The 25,461-nt window shown below is 44.1% G+C and overlaps 2 protein-coding genes across 2 annotated transcripts; one reads left to right on the top strand and one right to left on the bottom strand.

Annotated features, from left to right (window-relative positions):
- Positions 1-54: 54 nt before the first annotated feature.
- Positions 55-3,515, bottom strand: rmi2 (RecQ mediated genome instability 2). Its single transcript, XM_048992241.1, has 2 exons — positions 3,172-3,515; positions 55-657 (listed from the first exon to the last, which is right to left on the bottom strand). The coding sequence occupies exons 1-2, from the start codon at positions 3,470-3,472 to the stop codon at positions 509-511; spliced, it is 450 nt and encodes a 149-aa protein (XP_048848198.1). The 5' UTR covers positions 3,473-3,515; the 3' UTR covers positions 55-508.
- Positions 3,516-7,836: 4,321 nt separating this feature from the next.
- Positions 7,837-24,498, top strand: xpo6 (exportin 6). The gene is made up of 24 exons (XM_048992230.1): positions 7,837-8,358; positions 9,730-9,820; positions 9,963-10,075; positions 10,523-10,720; positions 11,895-12,054; positions 12,804-12,881; positions 12,986-13,511; positions 15,026-15,152; positions 15,844-15,953; positions 18,730-18,838; positions 18,963-19,055; positions 19,169-19,238; positions 19,358-19,517; positions 20,151-20,243; positions 20,336-20,480; positions 20,582-20,728; positions 20,885-21,068; positions 21,214-21,369; positions 21,490-21,604; positions 21,858-22,029; positions 22,133-22,294; positions 22,880-22,978; positions 23,143-23,373; positions 23,866-24,498. Exons 1-24 carry the CDS (start codon positions 8,356-8,358, stop codon positions 23,965-23,967), a joined length of 3,444 nt encoding a protein of 1,147 aa, XP_048848187.1. The 5' UTR covers positions 7,837-8,355; the 3' UTR covers positions 23,968-24,498.
- Positions 24,499-25,461: the final 963 nt, after the last annotated feature.

Raw genomic sequence — 25,461 nt, 5'->3', positions numbered from 1 at the left:
TTTTATTAGCAATAACCTTTTGGTTATTTGATATAACCAGCTCGCCAAAAAAAAAAGATTTCAAATTGTTTATTAATCAAACCAAACACATTCTTTCATATTTTCATTTGGTTATTTAGGCACCAATGATAAGAAGTGACATGAAAACTAGAAAAATAAATAGCATCTGTACAAAGAACAACCATGTCAGTCCTGGTCCCGAGTTGGTCTGTAAGCAAAGAATGGAGCTTGCAAAGGCTGAATGTAACCAAGAGCAATCAGGCAAACGAGCTTAATGCAGTGCTAGCTCATTTAACTTTATATATATCCACCACTACAACTGGCAGAAAGAACACTGTAATTAAATAAAATGTGTCTTAAGAAAAAGAATATCATTTAGTAAAACACTTTGTAACAAAATAATTAAACTGATACTTGAATGACTGACTCACAGTCACTTTTTAGAATGGAAATTTAAGAGGACAATGGAAATGTCAGTGACAGCACCCCTGGGTGCCCAGTCCACAGCTTATTCCAGTGTCTGCTGCAGGTCCTCCACTTCCAATTTCCACATTTTCCTGTGGATGTCGTTCCCAGAGAGGTCCGTCATCTTCACGGCACGGAGCACCGGCTCAGGCCTGCAGGACTGAATGACTCCCATCACCATCACATATTTGCCTGTAGAGAAAACAGGGCAAAACTAAAACTAGCTATCAGCTACAGAAAAGTACTCTGCTCCCTCGTGGTAAATAGGACATTGTATTAAAATTCTGCATTGGCACTGAACTTTATGGTTTAGGGATGGTGCCTTAAAGTTTAACGGCTTCAGTGGGTTCAGAGCTATCATTATGGGTGTTCTGCATGTCAGCCTTGCAGGTGAGTCATTATTACTTGAGGGCCTACACTGCTTTAATAATTTAAGGCAGTCACACAAAAGGTGTAATGAAGCAAAACAGTGGCATTTTCCATTGTGAAATATTGTACATACCATTTACTGTCTATTTGATTTGTTACATATATTGCGAACACTTTACATTCCTAACCATCTCATTCCGGATACCAGTCAGCTTTATGACGTGTGCCTTAATTTCACATACACGTACGTACACACACACACATTATATATATATATATATATATATTATACCCATCCATCCATTTCCCAAACCGCTTACCCTATTGGGTCACGGAGGGTTCGGAGCCTATCCCGGAAGTACGAGGCAGGGAATGACCAACCCAGGATGGGGGGCCAGCCCATCGCAGGGCACACTCATGCACTCCTACGGGCAATTAGCAACTCCAATTAGCTTCAGCATGTCTTTGGACTGTGGGGGCAAACCAGAGTACCCGGAGGAACCCCCCACCCAAGACGAACCTGGGTCCCAAAGGTGTGAGGCAACAGTGCTAACCACTGCACCACCATGCCGCCCCCCATATTATATACATATATAAATAAATCTGCATCTACTGATGCAGATATAAATACATAGTACAAAATAAAAGGACTTTAACTCTCACAATACGACTCACAATAATAAACTTATAAGGTGAATCCGATTATGCCAATTTGCCCAGAAATGTCTTTTGTTTCAAATTTTTGTTTGAAAGGTAAAGAGTACTTCCCAATTGAGTGAAAAAATGCTACCCCTCCCCACGTCTCTTTTGAAGCTCAAATGTAGCATTAAAAAGCACATTTCTAGAGTGACTATCTGATGGATGAGACCAATTAACAGGTCAATGTTTTACAGGACGTGTTACTCCAAGCCCTTCACTTTTTTCTAATAACCAAATATAACAAAAAATTGCTGGTTGTGAGATTTTACAGGGAACCTTCACCCGGAAAAAGACATTTAAACCTAAGCAAAAGTTGAATCTATACCTTTTCCATACCATGAACAAGATCTTTTTGAGATCTCCAATAAGCTACTGTTGAGTCATGTAGCTGTAAAAAAATACTCTGGAGTATCATTTTTCACTACCCAGGGTGTTGAAAATGTGTGCTACTTTTTAAATAAACAAAAACACATTTCTGATCTCTGGAAGGTACGTGTAACATACACGCCAAATTTCATCAAAATCAAAAATGGTGGTGCAAAGGCCATTTTTTTATTAAAATTTAACGACCCAGAGGTCTTACAATTAGCACATGTCTGACGAAGTTCTAAAAAGAACTAAATCTCAGTGGCAGTTTCATTAGTCGGGAAAAACTCAAAGAAATTAAACTGTCATGGGAAAACAAGGTCTCAGTAGCCATGACAACATAAGAGGGACAGCAATCAAGTCAAAGTCCAGGGATGGACGGTCATTTGATGGTTTGGCTACTGAAAATAAAAGCACAGCGCTAAAAAATGACCGCAGAGCTGAATCAGTCTTAACAGAAACGGTACCTGTGAGCTTCACAAAGCTGGAATATATAACCGGGCTTTTAGAAATGCATATATCCAAGCACAATTAACAAATGTATAACCTGGTATATGGAGCCCAAAACCTGGAACCCTGTGCACTGGAATTAATAACATCCTCTGAGAAGACATCATTCAACCAGTCTCCAACATCTGGATGGAGAAAGACGAAGGATACTTCAAGGCAAAACACTCTGCTGGTACGGACAGCTGTCTCCCAGGAATCAGTACGTCTGAAAGTTCCTCTGCATGATTGTAGATATAAACTGTTTCATTATGATGTTCCCCTATTCCTAGAAGACGCTGCCCCCATGCATTAAACAATTTCGAGATTAATTTAATCAAAGGGCGGTCCCAGTCCTGATTATCACTGATATATAGTTAGACTGCCCCCAGTATAAATCACATATTTTTGGGGGAAATATTCGGCAAAGAGTAAGCAAGATTTGCCGATTAACTAAATAACTTATCGGATTAGCTGACACATTTTAACTGACTTCGTATTGCACGATGTTTATGCTAGACAGATGAACAGCGACAAACTAAATGTTCAATTTGAACTCGTTACCAAAACAAATAACAAGGAAACAAAGAAAAACGGCTATTTTTGTTTTAGACTGTAATTACTATTTTTCCTCAATCAATATCTAGAGTCGGATGCCATTTGGCACAGGATGGACCGATCCGGATACTCAACTCATCGTAATACTGCCAGTGTTAAAATGTTTAATGGATCTGATGCAACGTCGGCTAAGGCTGATATTCATTCACAAAACTGCTTTCTACTCACCCTGGGAAAGACAAGGTTTTCCTTTAGGGATACTGTTGACACCATTGATGGTGAAAGTCCCGGTCTCGTCAATGAGCAGCACTGTAGTGTCGGCGTTTGAAGTAACTTTCAGCACAGTGCCCTGCATCCACACCACAGAGACGTGCAGCGGCGTGGTCTTCGCCAATCCCAGTCTTTTTATTGTGCATCGTATCTTCCCATTTTGACCTGTTTGTTCATTGCCCTCCCGGAGTTGACTGGAGAGGACTTTAACAGGAGGCGATCGATTCCTGTTTTCGTAAAATCCAACCCCAAGATCCATTACGACGCGGAATTCAAACTTATCGCGCGGACATTGTGCTAAAAATTACTTCCGGTGACCAACCAGTGTACAAATTTCAAAATAAAAGTGTGAGTTTTTGTGCTGCGTCATGGTTTTTTTTTTTTTTTTACCCCATATTAAGTTCTAAGTCTGAACCTTTTGCCTTACTGTCTTTAACAAAATAAATGAAAGGCTAGTTAGTTATTCAAAAGGATAAAGATATGTCTTATTTACTTATTGTGCTCATGGTTATTAACTAATTTCACTGGTGATATGGATTCATTTTTCTAGTTTATATGGTAATTTCATAGTCACATTGTGAGACTATGTGAATCTGTTGTTTTCTCCAAAGATACAACACAAAATGTGAGATACAAATAAAAATAACCAGCGATGAAAAAGATGGGGGTGGCATGGTGGTGCAGTGGTTAGCACTGTTGCCTCACACCTCTGGGACCCGGGTTCGAATCTCCGCCTGGGTCACATGTGTGCAGAGTTTGCATGTTCTCCCCATGTTGTCGTGGGGTTTCCTCCAGGTACTCCAGTTTCCCCCCACAGTCCAAAAACATGCTGAGGCTAATTGGACTTGCTAAATTGCCTGTAGGAAAGCATGTGCAAGTGACTGGTGTGTGAGTGTGCCCTGTGATGGATTGCCCCCCCATCCTGGGTTGTTCCCTGCCTTGTGCCCATTGCTTCCGGGATAGGCCCCCGTGACCCAGTAGGGTAAGTGGTTTGGAAAATGGGTGAATAATAAATAGTCAAGTTATACTATAGCGACCTTTTTTGGCAAATAAAAACACTGTTCTGAGGGTAGAGCTGTCATTATGCAGCCTGATACATTGTTTAGTATTGCATAATATAGAGGACTTACATTAGTTTTACTTTCAGATTCAACAGTAAGCAAATACATATTTGCATTCATAACATTTCAAAGCACTGAGGATTTAGGCATGGGGAAACAGAGGTAGGAAGGCTTATCACCTTAATGTTTATGCCCCTCTTCACTTCCTGCATTTTTCTTTTGCATACTTCTATCATCACTGTGTACTTATGGGAATAAACACAGAACCAGCAACTATAAATGTTAAGGATAAATATTTGGCATTTTGATTTACACACTTGGGTGGAACTGTGAGCGAAGGCTAATCTACGTTAGAGGCGGGTCCATAATTAACTTTGGCTTCTATAAGTTACTCTATGCAGCAGGCAAACATACTCAATGGTGTCCAAGGGCAATTTCTTTGTTCTTAAATAATTTGTTTGTGAAAGACCAGCCAGGAGAAAAAACAAATGATCATAGCCAATCTACAATTCATCAGAGTTAGTTTAAAAAAATATTACGAGTGGCCTAGAGATGAGATAATGCTATTGTCAGTTTTGTTTTTAATAAACCCAAAACAGCGTGTCCACCATCATACAATTTGTTTTCTTGAAAATAAATACATTAATTGGACAAAAGTATTGGGAGTTGCCCCCCCCCCCTTAACAGCTATAAGAGCTGCCACTCTTCTGGAAACAAGAATTTCCACAAAATTTTGGAGTCTGTCTGTGGGAATTTTTGTCCATTCATCTAGAAAAACGTTGGCGAGGTCAGACCATGATGTTGGATGTGAAGGCTCGGCTTGCAATCTCTGTTCTAGTTCATCCCAAAGTTGTTCGATGGGGTTGAGGTCAGGGCTCTGTGTGGGCCAATCCAGTTCTTCCACAACAAACTCACCCAACCATATCTTTATGGACCTTGCTTTGAGCACTGGGGCACAGTCATGCTGGAACAGAAAAGGGTCTTCCCCAAATTGTCCCCACACATTTGGAAGCATAGAATTGTCCAGAATGTCTTGGTATGCTAATGCATTAAGAGTTCCCTTCCCTGGAACTAAGGGGTCAGGCCTAACCCCTGAAAAACAACCCCATACCAATATTCCTCCTCCAACAAGCTCTACAGTTGGTATAATGCAGTCATGCAGGTAATGTTCTCCTAGCATCTGCCAAACCCAGACTCATCTATTAGACTGCATGTCATGCCAATAACTGTGTGCAGTGGTTATTTCTATTCAGGGCCTAAATACATGGCTGTCACGATTCAGCAAGCTGAATGATGATCCCAGTGCACCTTAGTGACGAAGAGGAATTTAATTATAAACTGAACTCAAGTAAACCAGAAACAAAAGGGCCACTAGGGGGTCTTAAACACAGACAAGAAGGTAACAAGAACTAAACCAACCAAGGCTAAACTAAACATGCATATAAATGTGCAACAAAAGCACGTACAAAAAGGTAACAAATGCAACAATGACAAATGCAAGGTTTGTCTAGCTCAGGGAACAGGCTATGGCAAAGAGGCAGCTCGGGAAACAGCCAATTGCAAGGAGGCAGCTCTGGAAACAGCCAATGGCAAAGAGGCAGCTCGGGAAACAGCTAATGGCAAGTAGGCAGCTCGGGAAACAGCCAATGGCAAGGGGGCAGCTCTGGAAATAGCCAATGGCGAGAAGGCAGCTAAGCAAACGAGCGGAAAGAATCAGAGATCAGAGGTGGTGATACATAGAGGGACTAAACCTGCAGCAGCAAGGTTTACTGGGATGGTCGGGGAGGGTTAGTCACTTTTTATTGATGATGATCCCCGCGCAGCTTACAGACACCAAAGGGATTTGTATTACAAACTGAACTCAGAACAATGGGACCACTAGGGGTCAGGAAAACAACAACAACAACAACAACATGCAGGGAAACTGAGGTGGCCAGCGACACCAGCTGGTCAAACAGGGAATTGATGGATCAAACAGAGCAAAGCAGGGACCAATCCTGGCAATAGGTGTCAAATCTTATGTTTATTGTCTTTGCTGCTATCTCACGGTTCATGTGCTTGAACCAAACAGAAAAGTTTACTTCAGTATCAGAAATGGCCTGCTGTGAAGGCTTATCTGAATACTTGTAAAAAAAATACAAAAATAATCATATGTTACCAGCACAATGTATAAAATCATGCATATGCTGGTCGGGAGCTTCAGTTAATGTTCACATCAAACACCAGAATGGGGAAGAAAGATGATTTAAGTGACTTTAAACATGGCATGGTTGTTGGTGCCAGACAAGCTAGTATAAGTGTTTCAGAAACTGCTGATCTATTGGGATTTTCACTCACAACCATCTCTAGGGTTTACAGAAAATGGGCCAAAAAAGATAAAGAAACGCACAGTGAGCGGCGATTCTCTGAGTGAAGATGCCTTGTTGGTTGCAGAGGTCAGAGAAGAACGGCCAGACTGGATCAAACTGACAGAACGGCAACAGTAACTCAAATAACGACTCGTTACAACCAAGGTATGCAGAAGAGCATCTCTCAATGTACAACATGTGAGACCTTGAAGCGTATGTGCTATACCAGCAGTAGAGAATTGAGGATATGGTGGGTGCAAGCTCACCAAAATTGGTCAGGTCAAGTTGGGGAGCAGCACCCACCACAAGACGCAACACTACAGGATGCCGGCTGGCAACCCCCCAAGCAGTCAGGCCATCCAGTCCCACCCTCTGGAAATGGCCATCCATCTGCCACAGCCAGGTGTTACATGGGCATCCCCTCTGCCTGGTCCAGCCTCTCGGGTCCTCAGCAATGAGGATCCTGCGAGCCGGATCACCCTCAGGGTATCGTGTCACATGGTCGTAGTGCTGCAATTGACTCTCCCTCACAATACAGGTAATGTGCCTCATTAGGGACTCCTCTAGCATCCGCTCATTTGACACAAAGTCAAAGCAGTGGTACCCAAGAGTATCTCAGTACTTTGCTGGTTGGGGATTCGACCCAACAATATTTGGATTACAAGTGTGCGTCCCTATATGGGAAAAATAAGACTGAAAGTGTAAAACCAAATATTAAGCTGAAAGTGAGAAACAATGTTTGGACTTTAAAAGTGGTTTGGTGATATTTGATTAAATTTTAATTACATTATTGGTCCCGAAGGAAAATTCTGGTGTATACAGTAGCAAGGTACATAGTACACATACGGTACACATACGCAAACGTGAAAAGTGAATATAGTACAAACAAAGTAAAAAGTACACAAACAAACAGAATCCTGGAAAACAGAATGTCATGGGATATTAATGAGAGAAATATTAAGAAAAATGCTTAGAAAATTCTAGCAAAAGTTTAGTCACAATACTATTTATAAATATTTGTATTAATATTCTGTAGTGTCATTGTACATACAAACTGCAGTAATTGTTGTATTACGTACTATTAGTAAGCTTGTGAAATAAAACCATGAACGGGCAGTTAATTTGACAGCCGGAGGAAGACTTTTCTGTACGGGGCGCGTGCGCAGCACCGACTCGGCGTGTATCACTGGCTGTAGCCGGTTCCCTCCGGTCGAGTCGCAGCGTCATTTCCGGTGGGGAGGGGTCGGTCTGCGCAGAGGAAGCAGTGGCTGTGAGGCCTGTGACAGACAGCCACCGCAATACGACGGGTGTTCGGGAAAACATTTGAGAAACGGGAACGAACTGAGCCTCGTATATTGCTCCGATTTTTGCATGCAGTAGAATTGGGGATGTACGCTTTTATGGAAGGAAACGATTAGTTTCCGCTTTATTTTATCTGTTTTTTTATAGTCCAGAAGTTGTGTCACCGCGGCAGACCCTTGCAGAACAATATCGATAATTTCGACGATTTGAATTTTAAACTGTTTTATCAGCTTCGGCATCGTCGCCGTCATCGTCGTGATTGGCACCATTAGCACCGACGGTCCTGTCGCTGTGTGTGCCACCGGCCCGTCGTGCCTGGTGTTATGAGGGGCTGCTGCTAAACAGGCCTGCAGTGACGCGCAGATTATGAGGCGCAGTCTTTGGAAGCTGAAGTAGCTGCAGATACGCGTTTGAAGTCCGTGGTCGCGGACATGGTGAGTATAGACATCTAAAGCTACCAACCTTTACACCTGCAGAATATCCTATACGAAGGCCTCCGCCCTAAAGCAGGTGTTCTCAACCTGAGGCTTTGACGGGATGTTTCATGCGGTTCGTAATCAAAAATCCGGTAATAGTGTCTTTTCGTCGAATGCTGCGGTTTCCATTTCTTGCGTACAGGAACCTATAACAAAATCATCGTTTTTTTCATGTCTGCATAGTATCTTCGTGGAAGTGCTTCGCACTTTTCATCTGCTTGACAGTTTTGGAATATCTCTATGTTTGCATATTAATAAAATGATCTGGTTTAACATACGCATCTTTGCCGTTACATTCTTAAGTAGCAGTCCAGGTTTAAGGAACTGCAGCTTGTCTGCACAAGTTGTCTGCTGCAAACTGCATGTTTTATGTTTGCAGCATGTCCAGACTCATTCGGGCGCATGCTATGTGAATAAACAGCATTTTTAGTGACGCAGCAATGGGCCATGCAAGGAATGACCCAAACTTAAAATAGTCCACTGTATAAAAGTTGATATGGATTCCTCTGGGTTGCTGTTTCCGAGAAATATGGGAGATCTCACTGGCATTCTCACAAGTCCTGTAATGTACTGTGTGCCTCGCTCGTATGTGGCCTTGCACAAAAGCGTCACCTAAATCCAATATCTTTTTGTTCTGTAGCAATTTTAGCATATTTCCTTATTTTCTACCTGAGCTACTGTACTCATTATACTTTGAGAGGCCGTTTAGTGTTGTCCCAGATTCAGTATATCTAGATTAAGAATATGTGTAGGATCGTGCCAAGCGTGATAGATGCTTTACTTGAGGCACAGACAGCGATTAATTTTGCAATCTAAGTTTTCACTGTCAAATATCAGATATGCATCCACCAGGGCTCCAGAAAGTTGTGTACTAAGCAGTGGTGCAGTCGGGGTTAGTGGCAAAAGCGCTTAGCATAGCCATTTTCATGCTTGGGCTTCTTTCGGAGTGCGATGCAGTATGAGGCCTAATAATCAACCTTTCATAAACTATATGGCCAAAATACATTGCAGCCAAAGCTGAGATGCAAAATGGCTGTCATCGCACTAATAGTTTCACTTAAACCTGTCAGTTCCGCTTACATCACTCAGTTCCACTTTCACTGCTGTAGTTTTTCAGAGCTTGCTGTTTCATTTTTTTAAATGCCTGCTGATTTGGAGGGGTGACTCCTGTACCACACTGTACAAATTCTGTCTGTCTGCGGGTCAGATGCTAATTTTAGTGTGTGATGTTTAGCCGAGGCTTGGTGGCATATTTGTGTGCGGCTCACAGCAGCGCAGTGTGTGTGTTTTTCACAAGCCATGTGTTGCATTGCCTTCCTCCTGTCCCAGGCATCAGAAGAGGCTTCTCTGCGGGCCTTGGAGAGCCTCATGACTGAATTCTTTCATTGTTGCACCACTAATGAGCGCAAGCGGGAGATAGGTAAGTCTGCGTTTTGCAGATGCAGAGTATTTGGAACTAATGGAAATATCCTCTGAATGTTGTTTTTATGTTATTCTTTCCTTAGTTCTTAGTTGCATAACATATGACTGTTATTACAATGACATTCTTTTCTTTTATGTAGAAGAGCTGCTGAATAATTTTGCTCAGCAAATAGGAGCTTGGAGATACTGTCTGTATTTCCTCTCCAATACACACAATGAGTATGTTATGATGTACAGTCTGACGGTGTTTGAGGTGAGTACCGTGGTTACACTCATCTGATTCTCCACCCCTCTGAATTTTGCATAGTGTACAGTCCTTCCATCAGTGTGACAATGCATTGGATTGAGTCGTCATTAAACACTCAGGGAAAATGGGAGAATGTTGTTTGGGAACGACTGTTCACCCATTTCACATATCGTAAGCTGTACTCTGTTGACAGCAAAACTGTTTTGCTTCTCTTATTGGATTACAATGCTTATTCAAAATTCTGAGCCTTGGGGAAATTCTGAAATTGTTCTTGTAGCTCAATATTTATTATGAGGTTGAAGAACTCATAAGGACATGATACTTTCGTAACCTGTCAAATATTCTGTATTCTTTAAAGTGTCTTTTTTTTCTTTATCAATAACTTTTGTATTTGTTGCTTAGTATGGAAAGTAGAGTTTGGTTTCTCAGGATCATTTCCTGTGGCTCCCACAGAACCTGGTCAATAAGATGTGGGTAGGGGTGCCCTCCCAGGACCGCATGGAGATCCGCGGCTGCCTGCCCAAGTTGCTGCTCTCGGAGCACAAGGCCCTACCCTACTTCATACGAAACAAGCTGTGCAAAGTCATCGTGGACATTGGCAGGCAGGACTGGCCGATGTTCTACCATGACTTCTTCACCAATACGCTACAGGTACCGGAGCTTTCCATATCTGTTAATGCATCTAGGTCACTTGATTTATGTGGTGAACTAAATTCCGAAGAAACGTAAAATGTTCATGCTAAAGCTGACACTCCCCCCCCCCCCCCCCCTCAAAAAGCAAAAATGCAGCACAGAATCCATTCTTCTAAGTATTCCATTGACAGTCGCATTCAGTGTCATGTTTCTATGGAACCCCTAAGAGGTCACAGTGGGAAAACATTTAACAAGTTTTGCGTTCCCTCACAATACTTATGTATAACTAATAATGACTGTACTGTATGAGTTTAAACATAGAATTAATGGACTAATAAGTATAAACCTAAATGATACGGACCTGTCCAGTTAAGTTTTCTTTAAGCATTAAACTATGGAGGACAATGGTCATCATGTAACTTCCATATGTTTGTTTTTATACGTATATTAATAATCGCACTCTGTCCATTCACGGCCAGTGACTGCAAACAAAACAGCTGGATTATTGAAGGTGAAGAGCACACAGAAACACTGGAATATTCATTAAACTTTGCCTGTAAAGAAATCTGGAAAACCAAGGGGTGTTGCTTGGTTTTGTTGAAAGATATTACAGCCGGAAAACTGAATGTAAAGCTAGCTATACAGTGGTGTCATAGTTTAGTAGTGGGATCTCAAAAGTATTTGAAAAAAATATTTTCCTATTCTGATCCTTTTGGAGCTCCATAGATGGCAAACAATAAAATTACATCAAGTGGTCTAATGCGCTTGTAGGCTATAGTGACACTTGAAAATTGGAATGGGTTTATTATACATCGAATGTGAATTTTTCACATCGTGTTCGAATGGATGTTCAAATTTCTGTTAAAAAGTGAGTCCTCGTTCACACACACTGCACTTTGAATCTATGAATCACAGTGAAGTCTGAAGTGATCACGAGTCAGTGTTTGGTCATCAAGAGCTTTCTTAGGTGTGTTGGCTTTGAGTTAGGGCAGGGGTTGCTAATGTGTTTCCAGTAGGCAAGCATTGGAAGACATGTTCTCTTTGTTACTATTGAGCATTTAACTACATTTCGTGTGTTTGAACGTTTATATCTGTTTAGTTTTTCGGCATTGCCTTTGATATGCTAATATGTAAGAAACCCAAGGAATGTGTTTAGCTGCGTGTGTGAATTTGTGGTGAACACCATGTGCAGCTCATCCAGGCCCCTGCGATGGCCCCCCTGGGCTTGGTTCTGCTGAAGACCACGTCAGAGGAGCTGGCATGTCCACGGGAGGACCTGAGCGTGGCCCGTAAGGAGGAGCTGCGGAAGCTGCTGCTGGAGCAGGTGCCCACTGTGCTGACCCTGCTCACAGGTGATTCCTGGCACATGACCGAACCCAGTTCTTCTTGTTCAAACCTAAGGCTGAGCTTTTCCATAACGAGCAATGTACAGATAAAGAAAATATGACTTGCCTATAATACAAATTAAGTGCTAAAATATTGGAAAGTTAAAAAAAAAAATATATATATATTTTTTTTTTTGGTCAGAAGCTGTGAATTCTGAGCTGCAGACACACCCAAAGTTAATGAAAGTGTGGAAATTGTTTTGTCTGCTCACTGCTTCCCTCTAAGCCCCAAAACCACAAGAAATGCTCACACTCCTTTGTATGCTTTGGCATGTTAATCTAAATCGCATCCATGAAAGCATATGTTGACCTATCAGTGATACTTTGGCAGCGTTGGCCTATAGAAGCTGCTCACCTCACTCGAGGGAGTGTGTTTATATAAGGAAGCTAGAGGACATGTCTAAGACACTGAAAAGTGTCAGCAGAAGATGGCTGGAAAAATGTGGAAGTTTTTGACATCAGATAAATACAGTTTAAATACTGATAGAGTGCATGTTCTTAAGAGCAAGGGTTGGGTTATGACGCTACAAAACTTGAGAAGCATGTGTTACTTCCTTCCTATAGTCCTATTTGTATATGTATAAACAATTGAGTCACTCTTTTTTCTATTAATCATCAGCTGTGTAGTTCAGTTAACCTGCCTGTGTTGGATATCGAGCTGTTTAAGCCTAACCCTGAGTTTTCATTTGCTGAGCTGCATCACTGATCTCCTTCAGGGATTCTGCAGACGATCTGGGACAAGAACAGTGTTATTGCCGCCACACCACCACCCTCCCCCACGTCAGGAGACACTGGTAGGAGGAGCCAGGGGCTCACTGGCACCATAAATGCTCAGGATGAGGTTTTGCTATGCAAGTGATAGGATAACAGGCTGTGTTGTGCTCTCTGCCCCCATCAGGAGAGCTGCTGGGTAGTTTGCTCCAGGAACCCTACTGCACCAAACAGCTGTCTCAGCCTGTGCCTCGCTTGGATCAGGACAGCCTTCAGCTCTGCTCGCTAGCTCTGGAGTGCCTAGCCCATCTCTTCAGCTGGATCCCCTTGTCTGCCAGCATCACGCCATCACTGTTGGCCACCATCTTCCACTTTGCTCGTTTTGGCTGCGACTTGCGCCCCAACACAGATCTCAAGATCAAGTCTGGGCCTGCTGTCTATTCTTCCTCTTCCTCCTCTAATGGGCCAAGTACCACGTCATCCGGGCAGATCAACGGCAGCTCAATTCGTGACGGGGACCCAGGGGACCAGGCAAGACTGGGAGTGCTGGCCATGACCTGCGTCAATGAACTAATGTCCAAGAACTGCGTGCCCCTGGACTTCGAGGAGTACCTGCTGCGCATGTTCCAGCAAACCTTCTTCTTGCTCCAGAAGTTGACACGGGAGAACAATGCCCACACTGTACGGAGCCGCCTGGAAGAGCTCGATGAGAGGTAAGCCCCTCGCCATGGGTATATGTGTGACAGGGACCGGTTCCAGGTGCTGTGTTCCCTGAAGGGACCAGTGCAGACAAGCCCTGTCCTGTTAGAGTTGTTGCAGCACCAAGGGTTTGAGGCCTATTTCAGCTAGTGCCTGCATGGGTTAAACCCCCCCCCCCCCCCCCCAAGTCTTCCTCTCCAGTCCTGCTCATAATGTACAAAGGCTGCAACAGGTAGGTACAGCAACACACTGGCCAAGTTCGAGTGTCGTTGTCTCTCCCTACCACTGCTGTGCCTTAGGTGCTGTCAGCTGGAAAAAGCACATTTAAATTCTGCCTCCGGATGGGCCATTGTGAGGTAAGGGTATGGGGGCCGTTCTTTCTTTCAATAACTGCTGCTTTCAGCCAATGGGACAAGAGGTTAAAGGGCAGCATGTGACAGTTACTTGCTAACAGCAATACACTAACCAGTTCATTGCAGAGAGCTGAAGGATGAGCCCAGATGTCCAGTGGCTCTTTTAACACTGAACAAAAGCATATGACCCCTGTGGACATGCTGCATTTGTATATATGGATCCGTGTGTTTTCTCAAACTTTCTTTCTCTGTGAATACTGTGGGTTGTTCCTCAGTGACATCTCTCCCAGAATCCCTCCCTCTGCCGCGACGTGCCTCCGCGCTCCCAGAATCCCTCCCTCTGCCGCGACGTGCCTCCGCGCTCCCAGAATCCCTCCCTCTGCCGCGACGTGCCTCCGCGCTCCCAGAATCCCTCCCTCTGCCGCGACGTGCCTCCGCGCTCCCAGAATCCCTCCCTCTGCCGCGACGTGCCTCCGCGCTCCCAGAATCCCTCCCTCTGCCGCGACGTGCCTCCGCGCTCCCAGAATCCCTCCCTCTGCCGCGACGTGCCTCCGTACTCCCTGAATCCCTTCCTCTGCCCTCCCAGAATTTCTCCATTGGTGGTGGTATTTATTATTGAATGATGTTCATTAGTTGGTTATAAGAATATTGTGACTGTATTTATTTCAGGGAAGCTAATGTAGGTGAATATGTTTTATGGTACCGTCGCTTTACAGAATAGTTCAAATCTTCCGTAATAGTACAGGGTTTGACACACACAAGATCTGGATTGCACCCTCACTAATGGACACTCTCACACATGCATACTTACTCTGTTACCCAGACAGTCCAAACCTCACACTCCTCCGTGGGATATATACGTCATACCAGCTGCTATCACTGGCCCTTGACTGGCCTGTTTTTCTCTGCTGTATTTCAGGTGTTTGGACTCAAGGGTTGCCCGTTCCTTAGGTAATTGTTAAAGGGGTTTTCCTTGTATTCAAAGCTGTTTTCAGTTTGTTTTAATTACAACTGGCTGCTGTTTTGTTTTTGTTTTGTTTTTTTTGGTCCTCAGATAAATGTGGATGAGTGGTTGTGTTAAGCTGACATCGTTCTCCCACCATCACATATTCTAGTTCCCTGATGACCATGTGAGCTGATGTCCTGGCCTTCTCTACTTTTGTTTTTGTCCCCAGCTATGTGGAGAAGTTCACAGACTTCCTGCGGCTCTTTGTCAGCGTCCACCTGAGGCGGATCGAGTCCAATACCCAGTTCCCAATTGTGGAGTTTCTGGAGTTGCTCTTTAAATACACCTTTCACCAGGTAACCTGCTCATGCCCACTGATTGTTCTATGCTTTTTTTTATGTGGCTTGGGTGACATTGCTGACTGGAAATGTGTAAAACACGTTCTGTCTTTATGAACATTATCTGCATCATGGGTGCTGGTGAGATGTGTAAAATGCTGCCGGTTTCTTGCCTTAATGAGTATTATCTGCTCTAATAGTTGGGGGTGCTGGAGAGATGTGTAAAATGCTGCCGGTTTCTTGCCTTAATGAGTATTATCTGCTCTAATAGTTGGGGTTGCTGGAGAGATGTGTAAAATGGTGCCGGTTTCTTGCCCTAATGAATATTTTCTGCTGTAATAGTTGTGGGTGCTGGAGAGATGTGTAAAATGCTGCCGGTTTCTTGCCTTAATGAGTATTATCTGCTCTAATAGTTGGGGTTGCTGGAGAGATGTGTAAAATGCTGCCGGTTTCTTGCCTTAATGAGTATTATCTGCTCTAATAGTTGTGGGTGCTGGAGAGATGTGTAAAATGGTGCCGGTTTCTTGCCCTAATGAATATTTTCTGCTGTAATAGTTGTGGGTGCTGGAGAGATGTGTAAAATGCTGCCGGCTTCCCAATCCTTATGAACACCATTACGTTTCACGGTGCTTATTTGAGTTTGACTTTGCATTTCAGATAAAGGTAAATATCACATGTCCAAATTAATTTGATCTTAATATATCCACAGCCCACACATGAAGGATATTTATCCTGCCTTGATATCTGGACTGTTTTTTTGGATTACCTGACCACGAAGATAAGGAGTAGGCTACCTGACAGAGAGAGCGTGTTGAACAGGTAAATGAGAATGCCAGCTAATGTTGTTGGTGTCAGACATGCCTTTGCTTTGCTGAACTGAATTGAATATGATGCATGAGATATTTATTCCGTTCTTTTGTTAAACTAATTTTAGATTTGCTGGGAATTGGAGAAGTACATTTTAAGTTCTCTCAGCCATCTTAAATTTTTCTCAGTAAAATATTTTCACTACTATAGGAGTCTTGTAAGAGGCTTGGTTGAGTGACTCACTTCCTGTCCCTGCACCACATCCTTTTTAGAGCTCAGCTTGAGTGTGACTCGCTAGAGACCTTGATTTGCTTCTGTCCTGACACCCACAGTCCAAACTCCCTGCGTCATCAGTAGTACCATTGACCAAGAAATGTTTTCATCATCCGAAACCTCTTTGTTTTTTTTTACTCAACAATTGGTTGCTTTTTTAATATGTAAATTGCAATAGTTACACCTTATGGCCAAAAGAATGTGGACACCAGCTTGACTAATATCTCATTCCAGAACCTTCCAAAATCATATTCATATGAAGTTGGTCTACCCTTTGTTGCTATAATAACTTGTCTAGGATGACATTCCGTTAGATGTTAGAACATTGCTGGTGTTATTTGCTGCCGTTCAGGTTGGATATTGATGTTACGTGATCAGGTTCCTTTCTGAGAGTTTGTGGCTTACCGATTTGCAACTGAATTTTTCTCTGAGTCGTTTTGTCCTTCACAATCACGTCACTTGTGGTAGCTCAGCGTAGCTCTAGCAGCACAAAAATATGTGACAAATTGACTCATTGAAAAGATGGCAAACTATGATGGTGTCAAGTGGAAAGTCACTAACCTCTTCTGTACAACCACCCATTCCGCTGCTCCTGCTTGTTGCAGAAAATTGCATGTGTTTAAGTTGTATTCCCTGGATGGTTCCGTGACCTGTGCACTGCTCCTGTCGCACACACTTTCTCATTGTCACGGTAACTCAAAACTATTTCATGGATCTTTTTCAAATTTTCCATATACTGTAGAACCTTGGAACTCAAACACCTCTTAACTCGAACATCGAATAGGTCTGTTGAATTCTTTTTGTTTTTTGTACCTCGACTGAAATCTAGGAACTTGACCATTTATGCTAAAACTTCAATGGGTCAAGATACTCAGCTCTACCAATCCGGTCCTCAAATAGGTCGGTTGAGAAAAATCTAACCGCAACTCGACCGAAAACTCGGAGCACAACAGAACAAAATAGACCTGCTAAAACCTGTACAGATTGAGATGTGTCTCTGATGGGTTGACAAAGGCAAACAGACATACTGGGATGCTGGTGCCTATGAATCGCTCTCAGTCTCGTGGTGCCACTTTGACCAAGTTCAGCATGCGAAAGCTGTGCCCCTGTGTTTGGTGTGAATTTTTTTGTGCTTTATCTACAGTACATTTAATGATACAGTAATCATGGCCCCTAAGAAAGTGAGCAGTGATAGCAGCAAACCAAAGAGGAAAGTAGGAGCGTAACTATAGAACTTAAAAAGGAAATTATAGACTTGAAGGTGGTGCACGTGTGTCTGCTCTCACTTTGGTGTATGGGGTTGTCATTTATTTCATGTTTATTGCTTTTGTATATTTGCTTTTTCATGTATATTGGTTTCATATCGATTGTTAACCTAACTAATGATAAAAAGCATTAAGTTTAAATAGACCATTTGGGGGTCTGGAGCGGATGAAATTCATTTACATTATATCTTCTGGGGAAATGTAACTTGGAAGTCAACCGAATCACAACGCGACCAGCCTTCTGGAATGAATTAAGTACATGTTGCAAGGTACCACTGTACATTGTCTGGCTGACAACAGGGTGTGACCAAATTTTAAGACTAATCACACCAAAATGAAAGCACTGCTGATTAGTTGCAGCAAAGGGAATGGCAACTGCAGAATTGTGAACAGGATTATACTATGTCATATTGAAGTGAAAGTCATTGACAGTCCCCTGCATTTTACCTATATGTGACATAGCAGGGGGCAGCTTTTATTTACCGCCTGGGGAGCTGTGCGTAGGGGCTCAGGGTACCACAGTGGTACCTTGCTCGTCGGGGATTCGCCCCAGCAACCTTTCAATCACAAGCATGCTTCCTTAACATCAGGCCACCACTATTATTACTCTGGTTACTTTATTTGATCATTGATGGATCTCATTACCACCTCACAAAAGCATTACATGAATGAAAATGTACACCTGATAGATCTGACACACATCACCTCAGAAACCGAAACGGCAGCGACAGGTGGCAACAGAGGATGGAGAGAGTGGTGCAGACACCATCTACACACAGAAAACATCCATATATTTCCTAACTCCCTAGGAACATTGTATAGGTCATTGGTTCTCTAACTTTGGGGATTATTTTCTGAATATATAATAATAGTGTGTCTGTGTGTCTTTTTTTTGCCATTCCCATTGCTTGACTAATTGATGAAAGTCCCCCACCCATCGCCCCTCAGGGATTAGATGGGCCTGTTCAAGGAATACGTTGCTGTTTGGCCAACAGCATCTAGTTAAACACCTGTATCAGCAGTTATTGCTGCTTATCTAGGCAACTACTCTAAATAACAGGGTTGTCCACATTCCTTTGCACACACAGTGTATGCATGTTCAATAAAAAAAAAATTAATGTTAAAGTAACTTGATTCATTGGGAACTGTCATTTTGCTTGAACTGCAGACATTAAAGTGGTTTATGTGGATAATTCTTTCTTTGGTGGAGTGATGTTTGGTTGCGACAGCCTGCCTTTTGTCCTCTGTAGGTATAAAGACGCCTTGGTCTTGTTGCTGAGGGAGGTTCTGCATCGTGTGCAGTTTCGATACAGCCAAGCACAGTTGGAGGAGCTTGACGATGAGACGCTAGATGATGACGTAAGACAAGCCTTGCATATGTTTATTTATGACCGTTTGTTTAATCTATTACTTGTTTTCATAGGAATGAACCATACTGCCCCCTGGCTGACTCTGTCGCCGCCCTTGTGTTCGGTTTATGTAGCAACAGACCGAGTGGCAGCGGTACTTGCGGCAGAGTCTAGAGGTGGTTGCCAAGGTGATGGAGTTACTGCCCTCGCATGCGTTCTCAACCCTGGTATGTCATCCCTTTGGTAGTCTTAGTCGCTTTTGCCTGGGCATATAAGTATTGCTGAGTTACTGAGTGTGAATGGTTTGAAGAAAGATCTGGCTGTGTTGTTGCCTGCCCAGTTCCCGCTACTGCAGGAAAACTTGGATGTGTACCTGGGGCTGCGGCAGTTCATCATCACCACCAGCACAGGTGAGCGTCCTCGGTATCCTCAGAGAACCAGGTCCCATCTCGGGAATAAACTCATTCAGCACCGTAGTGGATTTTACATGTTCCCTTCTGACATTGCTTCTCCTGATCTCCCCCTGCAGGCCGGAGGTTGAATATCACAGCAGAGAATGACTGCCGGCGTTTGCACTGCGCCCTGCGTGACCTGAGCTCCCTGCTGCAGGCCGTGGGCCGCCTGGCCGAGTACTTCATCGGAGATGTTTTTGCCAATCGCTTCAGCGACGCCCTCACGGTGGTGGAAAGGTGAATGTGCTGGATGTGCACCTTCAGCTGCACTGACACACTTCATGTCTTTTAAGGATGTTTAGCTTGCAGGTTGCTGATTCCCTCGTCCTCATCCACTTCTATTTGTGTAGTTGCTCAATTAGGAGCCTGATTTTATATTTTGTTCCCAGTAAGTGTTGAGCTTTTAAAGTGCTTTAGAGATTCAAGCAAATTGTCTACAACTGCGGTTGGCAACGATGATCCTGGAGTACCGATATCCAGCAGCATTTCTGTCCTACCTGACTGTCTGCCTGGGATCAGTTGAGGTTCATCAGAGACCAGGTAGCATGGAAACCTGCTGGATACCGGCACTCCAGGATCAGGGCTGCCTACCTCTGCTCTAAAATGTAAATTGGCAAGCACTTCAAAAACATCACACGTTCTGTATTGCTGCATGAATTTTTCCCAAATGTATTAAATTCTTCAGAATGCGCTTCCCTGTGTGCTAGAAAAAAAGATTACTTCAGAGCCTAAGATTTCCATTAAGATCAGTGAAGTCTTGGTCTGTCTGCTAGTCTATCTTGTGTTAAACACAAATCACGATACTCGCTGCACATGAAGCTTGAGTGTTCTGGTCCGACTTCCCCACTTTCATGCTGTCTTCGGATGCAGGCTGGTGGAGGTGACCTGCTACGGTTCCCAGGTCAGCCTGTACGACGTGGAGACCGCCGTGCCATCTGTGCTCAAGCCCGACCTCATTGACGTGTGAGAGACCTGATCTTTTTGTCGTTTTTGCTTCTCCTGCACATTAGGCCACATGTATACTTACTGCCCTCTGCTGGCTGTCCTGCCCATAGGCACGCCCAGGCACTAGCTGCCTTTCAGGCGTATTGTCATTGGCTCGCACAGTTCTACAGCGAGGTCCAGAGGCAGAATCAAAGCCGATTCGTCAGCCTCATCACCTCGGCCATGGATGCCAGTGCTCCTTTGATCAGTGCCAAGGTACCGCAAAGCCCTGGGCGGTATACGGGAGACTTATTCCCAAAATGCGTGTCGGCTGAAGTGGAGTTTCCCAGCAGTCAGGCCTCGCTGTATCTCACCAGGTCCCGGAGAAGCTGTTGCTGTCGGCGTGCCATCTTATGGTCTCCGTCGCCACCACTGTAAGGCCCGTGTTCCTCGTGACCATTCCTGCAGTGCAAGACATCTTTGATCTGGTGACAGTCAGCCATGCTCGCAGGCTCCCCCAAGAGGTCAGAATGTGATACTGCATTCCTGTCTGTTCGCAGATATATCCTTTTGGACTGATCAGATTTGTATATAAAAATACCAGGGGTATAGTGAGCATCAGAGCTTGCAGTGAGCCGGATGCCAAGCCCTAACCCTGTCTCCTACGACTTCTCCTCTAGGCCCAGGTGCTCGTGTGCCGAGCCTTGTCCAACATGCTGCTTCTCCCTTGGCCCAACCTGCCCGAGAACGAGCAGCAGTGGGCCACACGCTCCACCAACCACGCCAGCCTGCTTGCCACCCTCACCCGCAACTACCGCCTGCTCCGGGGCACCACCAACCTGCAGCAGCGGCGCCTAGAAGAGAGTGAGTTCAGCCCGGCGTGTCTGCGGTGGTAGGGCTATGTAGCCGTACACGCTAACAGCTGGTTTTACGAGTAAAAGCAATACAGGCGGCTTGCTGGTGGCGGCTGCGCTTGGCTGTCCTGAGCGCGTTTGGATCTGTGTGGCAGTGAAAGGAGACGTCCAGCAGACATTGAAGATCCTGAGGGACATCGTGGAGAGCATCTCAGGAGAGTCCACCAAGTCTCGCCAGATATGCTACCAGTCTCTGCAGGAGTCAGTGCAGGTGTCTCTCAGCCTCTTCCCCATATTCATCCACCAATCAGGTGAGCGGCGTGACCTTCTGTCGTCTTACATATTTGCAGTGTATTACGTTGCCGTCAAGTAAAGGTCCCAGATGACTCTGCCGTATAATAATGCCTCTCCTCCCCTCCACCGTGTCCCAGATGTGACAGACGACATGCTGAGCTTCTTCCTCACTCTCATCCAAGGCCTGAGGGTGCAGATGGGAGTGCCATTTACAGAGCAGATCATTCAGACCTTCCTGAACATGTTTACCAGGTATGACTCCAATCCCCATACTCATTTTCCTTTTTTTTTTTATCAGGCAGTAGTTATTTGAAGAGGAAGTGGCTTAACACTTCTGTCTGTGTTAATTAGGTATAGATTTTAACTTTACCTTTAGTATGGCTTAGAGATTTCTCTGACCGTCCCTGTGCATTTTTCAGTTCAGTAAAGTAGTCACATCCTGCAAAACAGCTGGTCACATGATGGTGGATTACAGCTTTCGATTGGCTGCTCTGTTTCAACACAGAGAACAGCTTGCAGCCAGTATACTGCAGGAGGGAAGTGCAGGAGGACGGGTGGTCGAGAAGTTTCTGAAGATCCTGCAGGTGGTGGTTCAGGAGCCTGGCCAGGCCTTTAAGCCGTTCCTGCCCAGCATCATCTGCCTGTGCTTGGAGCAGGTCTACCCAATTGTGGCTGAGGTCAGGAACACAGCCGTGCCCCTTCCTGCCCAACGCGCAGTGATAAATGAAGGGCATTGCTGTGGTGTGGTGCGTAACTGCTCGTCTCTCTACATGCCCATAGCGCTCTTCCCCGGATGTGAAGGCAGAGATGTTTGAGCTGCTCTACCAGGTCTTGCACCACAACTGGAGGCATTTCTTTAAGAGCTCCGTGCTGGCCAGTGTGCAAAGGGGCGTCTCTGAGGAGCCCATGGAGAATGAGGCGCAGTTCATCACGGCCATGCAGGTCAGGAGAAGGTCATGGCTACCGTGCCACACCCGAGCAGCGCACAGGCTCCCTAGTACACTGCCAGGAATTCACTGTGATTATACTGCTCAGCAAATATTTACTTAGTTTCTCCCTCAAATCAGTCAAAATAGGTGAATCTTAGAGTTTCCGCGATCTATCGGCAAGCTCCAAACATGTTCCTCTTTACCCGTTCATGACCAACCCGTGAATGACCAGACCGCGACTGTACAATGTGCAGTGAAGGGGGTGCTTTTCCACACACCCCACGTGACAGTTTTGAAACGCAGAACACAGGCGTTGCTGAACAGCTAGCCATCATGTGACCCTCACTTCTGTTTATGGTACATCGCGCTAAGGCTGCAAGCATTTTCATGATTTTACAGGCTAGACCTGTCTCTGATGGGAAAACTGGGTTGGTTTCTTACACACCCTCCCCCAGTACTACCAGCCCAATACTGATACCAAGTATCAGATCGGTGCCTTTTCTGACTTTCATTCATGCTGCTGGAGACAAGCTGTGGAGTTTTTGAGGTTTGACTCTTGGTGTTTGATATACTCACCACACCATACTTTGTTCCCCAGGCTTTTGGTCAGTCCTTCCTGCAACCGGACATTCATATATTCAAGCAGAATCTGTCTTATCTGGAGTCTCTCAACAGCAAGCACAAGCTGTACCACAAGGTAAGCTGTCATTGCTGTAATCTTGGGTGGGAAACCATAGGCAGCTGGTATGGTAGGTCAGGTGCTGCACTCCACCGGATGCTTAGGTCACTGAACACGCACTGCGCACAGTGCAGATGAGTGCATATCTTCATTCTGCGCGCCGTTCTTTGTTCCCCCTGTAGAAACTCTTCCGTACCTCCATGTTGTTCCACTTCATCAACGTGCTGCTTCAAGTGTTGGTGCACAAGGGCCACGATCTACTGCAAGATGAGATCGTGTTAGCCGTCTACAACATGGCCTCTGTGGACTTTGACAGCTTTTATTCAGCCTTCATGCCCGAGTTCCTCAGTAGCTGCCAAGGTGTCGATGCCAATCAGCGCAGTGTTCTTGGGCGCAACTTCAAGCTGGAGCGAGTGAGACGCCCTCCTTTTGTCTAAACATGACGCTAGATATCACTGCTTTTAGGAATTTTAAGGTTTAGTGATTTCTTTTAAAATTCGCCTAGTGAAAGATCAGGAAAGATCAGGAAATAGGTGTATTTATTTACACGCTTGTTCCTGTATGTGTCATCAGTGATGAGGTATTATTTAACGCTAATCTAAAAGCCAGATCTGTATTTGTGCTTGGAAACGTGAATTAATTTCCATTCTGTATTTTTAAATTCGCAACAGATATAATTTGAATATAAAATATAGACTGGTATGACTAAATAATTAATACAATTATATAAATAATTATATATTTATATAAAAAAATAAATATAAAAATAATATGTAATATTCTTGGCAATAATTTGATAGCTGTGATTGTTAAAAAAAAAAAAATCCTGTGTAGGGGAAATATTTTGCATGTGTGTGTGTTTACATTACCGCCCATAACATTCTGCACTGCTTCTCTCCATACAGGACCTGCCCTCATTTACCCAAAGTGTCCACAGGCTCGTCAATGACCTGCGCTACTACAGGCTGTGTAATGGCAGTTTGCCTCCAGGGACCGTCAAGCTATAGCAGCCTTAGACTCTGTGCCATGGACACTGTCCCAGTCCTGCTGTAAACCAACACCTTCAGCGTATCCTTACATCCTGTTGGACTTCGGGCTCAGTGCTTTTGCTTCTATTTTTATTCTTCCTTGAGGTGTCCATTGCGAGTTCTTACGCAGCCAAACGGAAGACTGTCGTGGTTTATTATGTGGCCACAGAGCGTAAGGCTCAGTTTCAATCATGTATTTTTTTTTCTGCAGTCTGTCTCCAAAGGAGACACTTTCAGGCTGAAAATTAATATCATTCCATTCAGATTCATAAGAAACCATGCTTAATGAATAAAGTGCTTTGAGTATACAGACTAGTTTTGTAAACGGATGCATCAGAGAAATTCACCAGTTCATTTGTTCAGTTTGTTGTTAATTTGCCTTTTGTCTTTAAGGTTTGTATTATGATTGTGATTTCAGACTTCATGGTTTATTTGAATGTTTCTCTTTTAATCGGCTATGTTTGTACAGGTCACTTTTCGTACATTAAAGATGTTTTATTAAAAATCGAATGCTTCTTGTTTTCATGTGGATTGTAAGTGAGTTGTGTGCTTTTCTTCATTAGAAAGCACTAGCTTAGCTCTGCTGCTAGAAATGCCTGATCCTATCATGGTTACTTGCTGTGAGGGAAGCAAATGCCTCTTGTCATTAGTTTCATCTTTTTTTTTTAATCATCAGTATAGCAGAGGGAAGAGAGAGGAAACGATGGCCAGTGAAAGTAAAGGGACAGTGACCTTCGACCCCTTCATACATCCCAGTGCAATTCGCCTCCCTCTCTGTGTAGTCTGAGGCCCCTGGGCTCAATAAAGTTGTAGCTAGTAGGATATATTAGTCAGCAGCTGTGAGCAGTTGGGGTTGGGTTGCTTTATAGTGATACCAAACACCGCTCTTCATTGCTGACATGCTTTTAACATTCCTGCCACCATGCCGTTGCACCATAAAAAAAAGAAGTGTGCTTAGGGGGAAAACGTTGCCAGGTTACTCACTTTTTTTTCCTTACTTGGTGGCAAAAGGTTGAGTGAATCGGTTTATAGATGAGGGAGTTGGGATCACGCAAGCGACAGTGTTGTTACCGGCTATCCGGCCAAAGTTAAGACGATACGCTGGTTATCCTGTCGAAGCGGCAGGCTTTCTATGGCTTTGGTTAAAATGAAACTGGAAATCGATGTAAGACATTTTGCAGAATCTTAAGGCTGGAGCCTTGGTTTATATGGAGATATTTCATCAGAATAATTGGATTAACAATCACTAGAGCATAAGAAAAAGCATAAATCCTGTACTGTCTGAACAGGGACCATGCGCCCATCCACCAAAGTCGAGGCAGGGAGGTTTGTGAGCAAAGGAAAACAATTTGCTCGGGGCAGACGTAGGGCCTGAGCAGAGTGGATTACATCATATGCAAGATGCTACAGAAAGAATTTCCCCGTAGACCCAGACCTGGTATAGCACCTGGCCTGATAAGGCGATCCACCAGA

Source organism: Brienomyrus brachyistius, chromosome 22 (genome assembly GCF_023856365.1).
Source record: "Brienomyrus brachyistius isolate T26 chromosome 22, BBRACH_0.4, whole genome shotgun sequence".
NCBI classification, from domain to species: Eukaryota; Metazoa; Chordata; class Actinopteri; order Osteoglossiformes; family Mormyridae; genus Brienomyrus; species Brienomyrus brachyistius.
The sequence above is the reverse complement of the archived record's forward strand: the minus strand, read 5'-3'. Positions and strand labels throughout refer to the sequence as shown.